The sequence below is a fragment of the Vanellus vanellus genome, assembly GCF_965231255.1.
Source record: "Vanellus vanellus genome assembly, chromosome: Z".
NCBI lineage: Eukaryota > Metazoa > Chordata > Aves > Charadriiformes > Charadriidae > Vanellus > Vanellus vanellus.
Window position 1 is genome coordinate 17,438,528 of NC_138908.1, and position 13,221 is coordinate 17,451,748.

At 42.2% G+C, this 13,221-nt stretch overlaps 1 protein-coding gene across 1 annotated transcript in view; it reads right to left on the reverse strand.

Annotated features, from left to right (window-relative positions):
• The window catches only part of SEMA6A (semaphorin 6A), a 113,899-nt gene that overhangs the window by 50,743 nt on the left and 49,935 nt on the right, over positions 1 to 13,221 (reverse strand). Inside the window, exons 2-6 of the mRNA XM_082497617.1 lie at positions 12,185 to 12,322; positions 9,013 to 9,130; positions 3,855 to 3,915; positions 2,527 to 2,589; positions 1,573 to 1,674 (exon numbers count right to left, since the gene is read on the reverse strand). Coding sequence (XP_082353743.1) covers positions 1,573 to 1,674; positions 2,527 to 2,589; positions 3,855 to 3,915; positions 9,013 to 9,130; positions 12,185 to 12,284 — 444 coding nt within the window. The 5' untranslated portion in view covers positions 12,285 to 12,322. The remainder of the gene's footprint in view (positions 1 to 1,572; positions 1,675 to 2,526; positions 2,590 to 3,854; positions 3,916 to 9,012; positions 9,131 to 12,184; positions 12,323 to 13,221) is intronic.

Genomic DNA, 13,221 nt, shown 5'->3' on the forward strand with positions numbered 1-13,221 from the left:
CTCCCAGAGGTATCACTATCCAACCCCCACAGCTCAGCGACAAGCGAAGCGGCCTGCAGGGGCCATGCATCACAGGGAATGAAACACCTGCATTAAGGGCAAGGAGGGCCATTCATATCCCTCCCATCACGATGCCAAGGAAATCTGTGTTTGTACTAAAAGACAGCTTTCTAGCAAGGGGACTGGTTGAAATTTGTTAGCCGCATTAATGGCATTGAGAGCTAAAAAAAATGACAAACTGTGCTAGAAGACTAAATACAGCACTGAGATCGAGAAGCTTCGTTGCATGCTCGAAGCGATACGCGAGGAAAGAAAGGAAAGAAGAAATGGCTGTTAACAGAGCAGCTACCTGTACCACACAGTCACGGTGATGCAGGCTTGTGTTTTTATTCAAATTTGGTTCTTCCTCTACAGACCGAAAAGAAAGACTCCACTGAGCTTCTCTCCTTTGCTTCCTAGACTATAGCCATCACAGTGGCTAAACAAGGTAAAGCAGCATTGCAGATAAAGCAAGGAAGAGCAGCAGCCACAGAGAATACCACTAAGGAAGTCGTTTTCCTGGATGTTAATGACTTTACTCTGTTTTTTACAATAACTCTGAACCCAATGAAATGAATGAGAATTGTGCCGTGACTTTAACAGAAGCAGCATTAGCAAAACTGAATTTTCGTTTTCCTGAAGAAGGATGAGAAATGATCTGTGAGACATAGCAGTGCCTGGAAAAGCAGAGTCTGGATACCAAGGCCCTAAGTGAATTCATTTCAAAGCTACTCCAGAGACATCCACTGTTGGGGGTTATATCAAATTATACTGGTGCAAGCCTGAAAAAATGGGAAATACTTGAATAAATGGGCCCTGTTAAAATGCAGATGACACACTATGTCAAAGGAAGAAATCGGGGTCAAGGAATTAATGTCAAGTATCCATGGACCAGCAAGTTTTCTACACTGCTCTAGATAATGTTTTGGCGTTGCTTATCCCCAGCTAGTGAGGAATACATCACCCTCCTGCTGTACCTTTCTCTGGGGAGATCTGCTGTCAGTCACTTTTACAGCAAGCAATGACATAGGATCTCCAAAGCTTCTGTACCTGCTGGGTCCTCAGCAGTAATCTTCCCAGGTTTTGCTGTGCTAAGCCCTCAAGTGTCTTGAGAATCGGCTTTGGGACTGAGAACAGCACAACAGAGACACTTAAAATGTGCTATCCAGACGTAACTCTCAGCATCAGTCTATGGCTTGATGAGGACATCAGTGACCAGCTGAGGAACTTTCTGAGAAGTGACCATATCCCCAGGCAGGGATCTGAAGGACTCTGCTCCTATGGAGGGCAACGCAAAGTGGCAATAAACTCTGATGTGCAGGAGTTGCAAAGAAGTAGGTAATCAATCCTAGCAATCCTCAGAAATCCAATCAACACTGAGCTCTGTAGCATTGAAACAAGTCAGGACAAATGCTACAGAGTTAAATGATGCACTGCTGAATGACAACCTCATGCTGTTGCCAGCATAGTCACAATAAATCCAACAGAAAGACAGGGAAGGCATAAATGAAATCCCACAAACAGATCACATACCTTGTAGTTCCTGCAAGAAGGGTTGAATGCATTTGTTCCACAGATAAACAATGTATCCTCATTTCTTTTTAGGAGAACCTTAATAAAATTATGACATTCATCCTGAAGAAAAATAATAAAAAGTATTTCAGCTACTGCATTTTGGGTGTCTGGTTTTATTTTTATGCCATGATATTTCATTGTCAGGTCTAAAATGAAATTGGCTGGTAGTCACTGTGATATTCTGGGCTTTATTTCAACTATGTTTAACTGACAATGAGCAAAACGCAACTGATTTATATTCTAGTGGCTTAAAAATGGTACAAAGAACTAAAGATACAATATTCATATTATAGCTCAGATTTTGCTATTGTTGACATAGGTGAATTTTGTTTGAATTCTGTTTCTTTCCTCAGGAGTGAAAAATCTGATCAACTTCCCATCTATGCTGCCGTAAGACAGTGGCATTGCCAATGCAACGTATGGGCATAAAGCATCTGTAACTAGAAGGGGAAGCAGGTGTAAAGAATCAAAGACTGCATCTAATTTTGATACCGCCGTGCTAGTCATAGGTTACAGTAGGGTAAAACTGGTGTGAGAAACAGTCCTATGACTGTACACGTTCATGCTTTCTGATGCTTTACACAAACTTCCCAGTAAACTCCTGCGGGAGGATGGACAGCAGCGCTTAGCTTTTGAGGCAATGGTAAGCAAAATCAGTACTCTAAGCATTATACCCGAAATCCTCAATGCTTTAAGTATTTCAGGATATTGCTGTGGCTCCTGTCGTAATGTTTTATCACATTAAAAGTAAACTATTTTTGCAAATTAAAGCCTTCAGTAAGTTGATGGAAAAAGCAATTACTGGCAAGAAGTGAATGGCATGATCCATTCCACATCACAGACAGCAGCCTGAGATAATAGTGAAGCAACTAAACTAAAGTGGCAGATGCAGGAGAAATGAAAATTGCCTACCTTATGTTTTCCCTTCATTCTGCATGTGTCTACATCAGCTTGTCTAGATTTCCATGTCAATTTCTGCAAGGATCAAGAAAGAAATCAATTAGAGCCCAGAGGTTGTTGCATTTGATTTCAGAAGCAGAAGTCCCTTAGGGCACACTAGCTGTTGAACATGTATTTATTGAAAGCTTTGTGCACCCTTTCTCCATGATTAATTCACCACAACAATGAAAGATCAGTGATGTGGAGCATTCACTTAATTTTGTGTTGCTGTCTATTCATTAGACTAGAAACCTATCCCTTTTATTTTTTTTTTTAAGCCTAAACCAACGGAATTCAGCAACAGGTCAACTTTCCAAAATACGTGCACTTTTCTTAAAGTACTAGATGCTCTCTTCTTTTATTTGGATATTGTTCTGCAAATCACAATAAACATTTATGGACTATAAACCCTAACTGGATTCTAAATGAAATATGCATTCTCGAAGATGACATTTTAAATTAGCAAAGAAATCAATTTCAGGTAATTCTTATCACTTCAATTCAGCTAGCAGGCTCAGAGAGACCTCCACCTGTCATGACATTGCTGACTTCATCTGCTAACACTCTTACTCCAGAACATTCACAGGTAAATTCCAGCCTGGATTTTATTTTTCGCATTTTCAGAATCATTCATAGTTATAATGAAACTCCCTCCCTTCCTGCAGTGGAATTCATCCAGTGCCCAAATTCAGATGGTCTTCTGCTGGACCAAGGCTGTGTTCAGCACGTATAACACAATGTGAATGCAATGCAAAGGAACCGAGGGGAGATTATTTCTAGTATGCTTATGTTAATATACAATATGGTGATACAGACAAAAGCTCTTCTTAGTTTGAATGTAACTTCCCATGGAGATAACGTGAATACATCTACAAAGCGATGTTACAAGATTTTATTTAGTGAGTACTTGCATGAGTGAATAAAATTTGTGTGCATAAAGATATGTAAATAGCACTTGCTTTTTATGATGAAAGTTTCAGTATACTTAATTGGGATAGTATAGCTGTTATAGAAAACTGCTGAATACAAATGAATAGATGTTTGACAGATGTTTCATCAGGGACCTCACTGTATTTCAGTACAGATTGCTTATCAGCCCAGCTAAATCACTTATCAGAAATTCACAGAGGACATGATTGCTATTCTAGCTTTCCCCAAATATGATTAGCAATGCCATCTAACTTGCTTATTACAGTTTTTACAGCAGTGCTGGCAAGTTGTTTGAAACAATGTCATCTTCCTATTTATTTGAAGTTTGTTCTAGTGTCCTTGGTTTCTGCATGATGATAAAAGCTACTTACTTTGCTAAAATAAATTTCTTCTGTATGTGATGCATCCATATCAACAGTATAAATATGGTCCCTGTAAACAAAGGCAAATGAATGCAAAGTCAAATGGAGTAGTCAGACAGTTCATTTTCTACGAAGAGAGCTATCTATCACAAGATAATCCATAATCCATTCAAAAAAAGATCACAGGTCTTCCCAGGGAACATTACTGGCAGCATTGCCTGCTTCTCCCAGAAAAGCACTTTCATATATAAACTGTTTTCCTTCCCATTAAGAAAAAAAGAAAAATGATACAAAACTTCAAAGCAAGATTTTTTCCCAAAAGCAATTATTTGAACAACTGTGATTTTGGAAAAGAGATGAACCTCATATAATTTCTGCTCTATAGGTCCTACATCAGATGCCACGATCTAGCATGCAGATGTTTTTGTGTATCCAGAAATCAGCTGCAATAGCTCTTAGGCAGTCTTTGCCAGATTCCTTGGGTAGTAGTCACTGTGCCACATTTAGCCATTCAGGGTTAAAAAGAGGTTAATGCTTCTTTCTCCTTTTCTTTTTTTTTTTTTAATCATGTGTCTAACCTCAGCTGTAATAATTTGATTGACAATATGGTAGGCAAAAGGCTGACAGCCACAAAACTACTCCCAGAAATCATTCTTCCCTTCACAAACCGGTGGCCAAACTAAACTGTAAAATATTCTTCTGGAAAAAGTTCACATTTCTTGCTCGCATTTACTTTCTTGTTTTCATGAGAACCTGTCCCTCTCTATAGTTAGCTGCCAATCTCTCCTTGGAAAGAGGAAATAGACTCAGCTACTCAGGTAAAGAGATATTTTTAAACATTCTCCTCTGTGTAAGCTGAGAACAAGGACATCTCTGTATGGAACCTAAAATTTGAAAAAAACCACCAACCCACAACGCTGTAGTAACTGCCACATCAAATTGGAACTAAGCATCTCATTTTTCCTTGAAATAACATTGGCTTTTTTCAAAATGCAGAAAGCTGTGCAGCTGGAGCATGATCCACAGCATTGGAGGGGTCTGCTGAAAGTAGGATACAGACTGTTTCCATTTTAGAAACCCTTGCTCTCAAGGTTAGCTTCATTTTATTGGGTTTTGGGAAAACAGTGCTAGTCTCTTAAATAAAGCAAACACAAAATACTGCTATAAGAGGAATAAGCAACACTTCTCTCACATGGAGAAAAGAGGCAGCAGTGTTGTGGGGAACTGGCTTTTAGAAACCTACTGTCTGCTACGGTGCTCGAGGCTGTTTGCTTTGTAAGATGCCAAACTGAGGAGTTGTGGGTTTTCTTCTCCTCCAGACTCTGTAAAACCAGAGCTGTCATTTACTTCCAAGATTGGTTTTAATGCTTCAGTTTATAATTTGCCTGACTTTACTGGCAGAGCAGCGGTCAGGGTTGGTGCTGGACTAAAATTACCTATTAGCGTGATATCAGCTTCATAGATTACTGCATGGTTCTCTTTTTATGTACATCACTCTCTGTTGCTGTCACTCCTATTATATAAAAGTGGGAATGAAATCTCTTGAATTGCAAATTAGGTGAGGCTGGAGCTCTAAAAACCTTCTTCCAGCACAGCTCTTGATTTTAATCATCTCTCGCTTTCCAGTGGTTATGATTTTTTTCTTTTTAAGCAAGACAATTAGAAAATGGTGGTATTCAGAATGAGGCTTGAGTTATTTAGTCCCACTCTCAATGAAACTTCAGGGGACTTATTTTCTGGTTCAAGAAACATTTCAAAGCAAACTCAGATGCTAAGTTACGGGATCATCCGAAAGAGGGTTAGTATCAGGCAAATTACATTTCATTTTCTCATGCTGTTGTGAAACGTAGCTGCTGACAATGTCAGCAGAGAGTGAAAGAGCTGTCAAATTCAGGGGAGGGCTCTCTAACCACAGACAATGCGGAATTGTCCTTGCCCTCCTTTTCCCACTGCTGCCCAAGTCGTACTATCTACTAGCTGTGGTATGTGTACAGCTCGCTGCTAATTAAGTTATTCTAACACAAATTGACTTAATCCTAGAGCTTCCGTTTTTCCCACCTCCAGTCAGCAGAACCGAGTTCTGTTGCCATGGCATAATCTTGTGGAGGAAGGGAATTTAAATAATGCCACCGGCTGTGCATGACCCTTGGCCGCTCAATGCATCCTCTGGAAATGTGTAACTGCAAATGAGGAGGGAGCCGTCCCCGATGCTTCGCAGGCTCAATAAAGCATTTTGTACATACACATGAGGGGTGACAGATAATGTGAACAAAAGCTGCCACTGCACAAGACAATGGGAGGAGGAGACATGGCAAACTTAGAAAGGGGTGTGTGTGCGCGGGTGTGGGCGAGTGTGAGAGAGACAGCGAGGGAGCGCCCTTCCCACGAGAAAAAAGACAACAGAGCTGGTCCTTTGCAGGCTGCAAGCCAGATATTCGGACAGCACAGCTTCATGGGCTTCGGCTGAGTTATTCTAATTTATACTGGCTGGGTGTCTCTGCCTGATGACGTGAAATAAAGCCTTTCCGAAGTGACACAACATTTTATTTGATAATAGCTAATACAGGAGTCACGAATCCCTGTATGACAAAATAAGCAAGTGACAGACAGAAATTCTGCTCTGTGCCAGTCACTCAGTAATAAAGTGTTAGCGGTTCTCAAATCTGAATTAGTCCTCCCTGCGCAAAACGCTGGATTTTCTAAAACAAGCAAACAAACAGAAAAACCCGACCCAAACCCAATAACCTCAAAATAAAAGCTCTCAATGTTTAATCATTTGTTTTGATTGCTTTTCAGATAATTAGGTACAAACATAAACTTAGCATCGCTGCATTTCAGCACCTAAAAAAACAGCATGAAAGCAATGTCTGATATGACAGCTAAGAGATTGATGTTAGCTCCAGTTTTCAATGAATCTTGTCACAAAAGTTTTTGAGAAACAGCTTTGACTGTGTATACATTTGCTTCTAGATTTACTACTACCTCTAAAGGAGATGCAGTATTGCAGTTATAAACTTTCATTCACACAGTTATCAAAGGATGAGTCATTTTCTGAAGTTTATTACCTAAAGATAAAAATGACCTTTGAATTTTAACTTGTATCACATAAGCTTCTCAGCCCCGCAAGGAGGAGGAAAAGAATACGTCAAAGAGTTTTAGAGTTACCACAGGAAAAAAAGCATAAAAAGACTTTTTGGGCTTGTGTAATTACAAAACAGACCAGGTCTTTATTCTTTTTTGTAGGTCATTAGACCCTAAGTGTATATAAGCACTCTCATTGTAATAAACCGCTTTATACAAATATATAGCCACATAATATTTAAGAACGCACACTCACATACTGCTACACATGCTATCCCCCAGATATTAGCCTTTTTTATATAATTTGTGTACACAGTGGTTTCATATCCCAAAATCTTTTGCTGAGTTTTCCTGCTGTAATACCGGTTGCTTGGGCACTGCGACAGTCTAATTGCGTCAATCTCAGTCTGGGAACAAACTATGAATACGGCAGAGCAAAACCCACAAAGCGGATTTACCACCTTCTCACTGCAAATGATTTCCTAATTTGAAGGAAAACAAATAAGGAAAGCTAAGGGAACTCAGCCATGAAAAGGAGGAAATCCTGCCACCACCTTTCAAACCCCTTCAGCCCGCTCCCCCGCCCCACTCATTATCACACTAAATGCAGCAAAAACACGAAGCCCCGAGCTCAGGCAAGGCGCAGGGACGCCTTGCTGTGGGGCTGCCCACTCTTTGTGCCCTGCAACCAACGTCACCGCAGCTCCCCGTGGAAGGACATACGCTCTTTGCCCAGACTTGACGCAAGGTCTGGGCATGAGTGAGCGCCCAGAGCTCTGCCGCCCACATCCCCTATGAACTGGCGTACGTGAGAAACCCAAAGAAGCTGCACTTAGCGGGTATGGCTGCAGTGCCTGGGTAGGTCAACAGGTAGAATCTGGTCTTCCCGCAGCCAGGGACACGACTACGTAAAAACAGCACTCAGTGACTCCACTGGTGCAATGCAACTAATTACGTGGTGCCGAGTGGAGGTCAACAGGCAGAGCTGCGCCAACAGGACGCATCCGACCACCCAGAAGATGGGGAGTGGCTGTTTGAGAAGGAAGCCAGGCAACTCCCGGGGGCTGCCATGAGCTTTGAGGATGGGGCTGGTGGCGGCGAGAGGCTGCCTGTTCAGCAGCTGTTCCCTCTCACCTCCTGGCCATCCCACCCACCACTTCTCCCATCTGCAGCAACAGCCTGGCTCTCTGTGGCACACGCAGAAGGGTGCGTATTCCTCCAACCAAGGAGAAGCACCAGAAAACCAGCAGGAAACAAGCTGCTACCAGAGGGGCAGCTTGGAGGGAGGTCCCAAACAGCACCTGGGTCCAAGAGCTCCTAAGATGGACTACCCACCCTTGCTAATCTGGACTGCTCTTGCATTTATCCTGTGTCCATCAGGTAATTCCCTCTCTAAGATCACCAATCTCCTTCTACTAATAACAGAGAGGGAGAGGAAGTGTTAATGTCTGATCTGTGCTAGGGTGGAAGCTGAATAAATCGGTGTAGCTCCACTGAAGATGATAGCACCATGCTGAGCTAAGCAAACTGAACGGGTGGCTCTATATGCAACTTTTATAAAAAGGCATGTGCTTGTATCTGCACAGCATAGCTCTCCAAAAAAATCCAGACACCAAATTCACTTAACCTTGCTGAGTACATCAGAAGAACAGCAGCAAACATTTGCCTTTTTTTGTCTTAACATATTAAAAACACACCTAAAAGAGCAAAGTTCCCATTTAATAACTCTTGTCTGAACATGCATTTTTGCACCAGCAGAATCATTCTCTAAAATATGTCATTAATGGTGTGCACAAACAAAATTACAGGATGAGGAGGAACTCTCTCCTCCATGGGCTGAACAATGTCTGCCAGACGCAAAGGAAGGCAGAGGTGTGTAGTCCTGTAGGACTGTCTCAGCACCTCAGAAAACTGAACCTTAGTTGATCAACTAACAAGGTTTCCAATACGTCTGCAAAGCTCTCTCTGAGTGTGCAAAAATCCCAAAAGATAACGCCTCGCAGAGAAGAACTCAGAATATCCCTCATCTTCTCCTTCCTCCTCTGAAAACAGCAAGGGAAGAGCAGCCAAGCAGGGGACTACTGACCTAGCAGCAACGTAGAGGGTCCTGTTCATGACCATGACCAGCTGGATGTCCAGCCGGTGCCTCTGCGTGGTGTTCCGCCCTGGTTTGTGACCCACAAACACCGGATACTGTCTTGTATCTGCGGGAAGGGAAAAAAAAAAAAAAAACAGGGTCAAAATTGAATCACAAACTGAAACCGTGCTAACACAGAGCACTATGGGGCCCAGCTATGGCCAAAACCTGTGGTTTCTGTTCTGCCCTTGAACCACAGTCTGGCATTGGAAGGCATGAGCCATGAGCATGGAGCACTGGAAAGTTTACAGTTACAGTTTACAGTCTTTGCAGCTTCAAGGTAGAAAATCACCTTTGTAGAAGACAAAAATTGTGAGGTTTTGTAGTGTTCTGGAGCTCTTGGCACATAGGTACACGGCACTTTCTCACAGTTTTTCTTCCACTGCTTGCAAAGCTTAAATGCTTGCTGCTGGCTGCCAAACTATGTCTAGCAGGACAAAGCAGTTTCACAGTGGCCCATCAATCACTGGACTGGTAGTGGTTAAAGAAAAAGACTTGGCTCTTCTTAGTTCAAACTGCCAGCTCCCTGGGTTTCCTACAGGATTGGACTGCCATCATAGAACAGCTGTAGGGATTTCTGAGAAACTGTGGGAAACCACCACTTGAACTTTATAAAATGAAAGTCACTGCATATTTTTTTGGCAACCAGTCTGATACTCCAGTTCTTCTGGCAACTGGACAACCATACTGACTGGAAGGCCTCTACTGAGCTTATGCTATCAACAAGTCAGCTTTTTCCCCCGCTCTACCAGTCAGCAAGAACATTTATACACTCTATTTCCATGATTCTTTTGGTGAGACCTCAGCATACATGGGGTGTGCTCCTGCTCCCCAGATGATCTGTGTGTACAACCTGTAACAACAGTGAACACTTCTGCCCAAGGGCAACCTTGCTGTTAGACTTCATATGCACATGTGATCACAACACCTAGATGCACAAACTAGGGAGCTAGTTAAGTAAACAAAACAACAGTTAGAAGACAGGAGAGGGATAAACCTCTGAGGAGCATCATGATCAATGCAGAACTGCTGTACATGCACGTTATACAGAGCTGACCAGTATCTATCTGTGCCGGAGCCTCTTCCCCATCAATATGCTTTCCCAGAAACCTGCAGATGTTTGAAGGAGTCTATTTCTTCAGAAACTCAGCTACTTGATGTAGCGTTTTCACCTATCGTCCTCTAAAAGTATTTTCCCTGTTAAGCTTGGTCAAGTATTGATTCACACCATGGCTTCGGCAAAGCACTTGAGAGTGCCATGCATCAGAAATCCTTGTGATAAAACTGTATAGGGAGAGGAACTTCCCTGCAGCTCAGAAGCTGAGAACTCTTGGAGGAACAAATTAAGATATCTCAGGTGTGATTTACGTTCAGAAGCTTAATCCTTCTGACCAAGTCCTACATGCAAAATGCCAAGTTTAACTGTCAAACTGTTCTCTGTCCAGTAGTGTTTCCTCTGTAACTCACGGATCTAGCACGAGCTGCAGGCTTGTACATTCACATGCATTTCAGCATGCCATGCTGCAGAGGAAGAAGTTATCCCATGTTCTATTTCTCCAAAAGGATCAAGACTGGCTATTTCTGCATTAGCATGGACTATTAGCATCACCCTTCTGGAGGGTGAAAATGTTGGTGCTGAAGACCTAGTGTTCACACTAGGCACTTTTCAGCAGGGTTTGCTTCAGAGCAGTTCTGCCCTGTTCTTGTATCCCAGATGCCTATTGGCATTTGGAGCACATCAAGTGCAATAAGTCTTACGAGGAGCAGCTGAGGGAACCGGGGTTGTTTAGCCTGGAGAAAAGGAGGCAGAGGGGACACTTTATCGCTCTCCACAACTACCTGAAAGGAGGCTGTAGAGAGGTGGGGCTTGGTCTCTTCTCACAAGTTACAACTGATAGGACAAGAGGAAATGGCGTCAAGTTGTGCCAGGGGAGGTTTAGGTTAGACATTAGGAAAAACTTCTACACTGAAAGGGTTATCAAGCATTGGACTAGGCTGCCCAGGGGAGTGGTTGAATCACCATCCTTGGATGTATTTAAAAGCTGACTGGATATGGTGCTCAGGGACATGGTTTAGAAGTGGGCCCAGTAGAGTTAGATGGGTGGACTTGATGATCTTAAAGGTCTTTTCCAGCCATAATGATTCTATGAGTCTAAGTGTGCCCCTGAAATATGCCTTTCAGCTTGGTCTTATCCAAGACAAACAAGTCTAGGGTGCCAAGGCCACCCCAAAGCACAGTAAGCAAGGACAATCAAGGGATTCGCTTTAAATTCAAATTCCTGACCCAAAGTAGGCTTAAACAAAAGCCTACTCATTGCTGACTTGATACTCCTTAGCAAACACACCCAGGTGCTAATGACTTTCTTTTAAATGTCTAAACTTTTGGGATTTCAGAAGACTTTTCTTTGAAGTAATGGTAATTGAGCTGAGGTAAATGTGAAAGAATCAGTTATGGTAAGCTTGACTTGCACGGTGAAATGCACAGAATGCTCTTCACCTGTTTAGCCAGCAGATCTCAATACTGATTTGCAACTGTCTGTGTTACCCTAGATTTTGGAGAGTTTGCCAATTACTGCTGGTAAGAGAGAAGAGAGGTTCTGCTACAAAAGATTCTTTGTCTTGATTTGGTGTTTAGCTACATTTCCAGCTTAGCAAAAAATGCCTAATGCTAAAGTGGAATCCACCAGAAGTAAGTTCAATTATTTGTATTAGATCAACAAATTATGTTTTCAGAGCTCAGTTACTTTAGTGTGCTGTTTGATACTCTGAGGTGCTTGATGGTTATCCAGAACAATATTTTCACAAGTCAGGTGAGGGACACTGACTATGGGGCGGGGGGAGAAGGCTTCCCTCCTTCGCTGCTGGGTAGAGCTACATATTTGGTTCGATTATGCTACCGAAGTGTCTCTGAGAAGGAGAAGGCTATGGTTCTGGACCCATTAGTCATAAGTCAATGTGAAAAAGTTGTGTTCCTATATTAGTATCTAAGAACATAAACTGGCTGATCGGGAAGACACGAGGAAAACTGACTGTAGTCATTGCAATTGTAACAGAATATTGTTGATTTGAAATCCCCTGATCAGTATGAAGCAAATGAAGTCCTCTGGCCTCTTATACTTACAGTTGCCATGCGAAATACTGATCGGCTCAGAATCTTCTGGGAAACCAGCCCCAGCAAAATGTAGCAGTGTGAAATATAGCAGCAAGGCTTCTGACCTCATAGTAGTTCAGCTGGGAGGCTTCACTTCTTCACTTCACCCTGTGGAAGACAAACAAGGGCTTAAGCGCCTTCTGTCAATTCAGTTTTAACCACTGCATACAGAAAGCTAAAAATAGTCAACGGAACAGAGAGGGAGCTTTCCTTGCCCTCAAGCCTCTCACCGTAGCCGAGGAGGTATGTTGTGTTTCTAAGCAGACACTGCCCTACCAGGACAGTTGCCCTTTAGCTCATGCCCCAGCAGTGCCACATCTCGCTTGACGATAGACTTAATACCTATGAGTTACAAAGAATTTTCTGCCTCGGCTGCTTATATGCAATAAAGAAACTTCATCTCCTGCACTGATCGCCAGCTGACAAGAGTTTTTCGGGAAATATTTTGTTTTCCCCTTCTTAGGTTTACATAATTAGACGATGACATGATGACACACACCATAAATAAAAAACCCCACACTACATTATTCTGGTTAAAAAGAGATTAAGGGTTATACTACAAGACTGATTCATACCCTGTAGAGTTGTGAATCAAGTGAGGAAACAGTGAGAGAGCTTGATGGAGCATGCAGAACATGTCATTGGGCTTTACAATAAAAATATGTACCCATAAATTTAGGTGCCATAAAACCAATACTCCAACTTGTGATAAAATAAGGGAGAACAGAACTGTCTAAATCCAGCCTTTTTTCCCCCGTGTTCCACAGACGCATTCACTCATTCACATTTCATGTACAAAAATATTCCTAAACCTTGAAGATAAAAGGAACCACAGGGACCTTTGGATACAGTGAAAGAAAATAGTACATAATACAGTAAATAGCTCATAATTCCCAGCAAATTCCACACAGACGTTGATCTGCAGGGGAAATCGGTGTAAAAGTGGGGTTTTCCTTTCATCCCTTCCAGAGTTTCAAACCTTTGATGCTGCCTGCCAAAGATTCCTT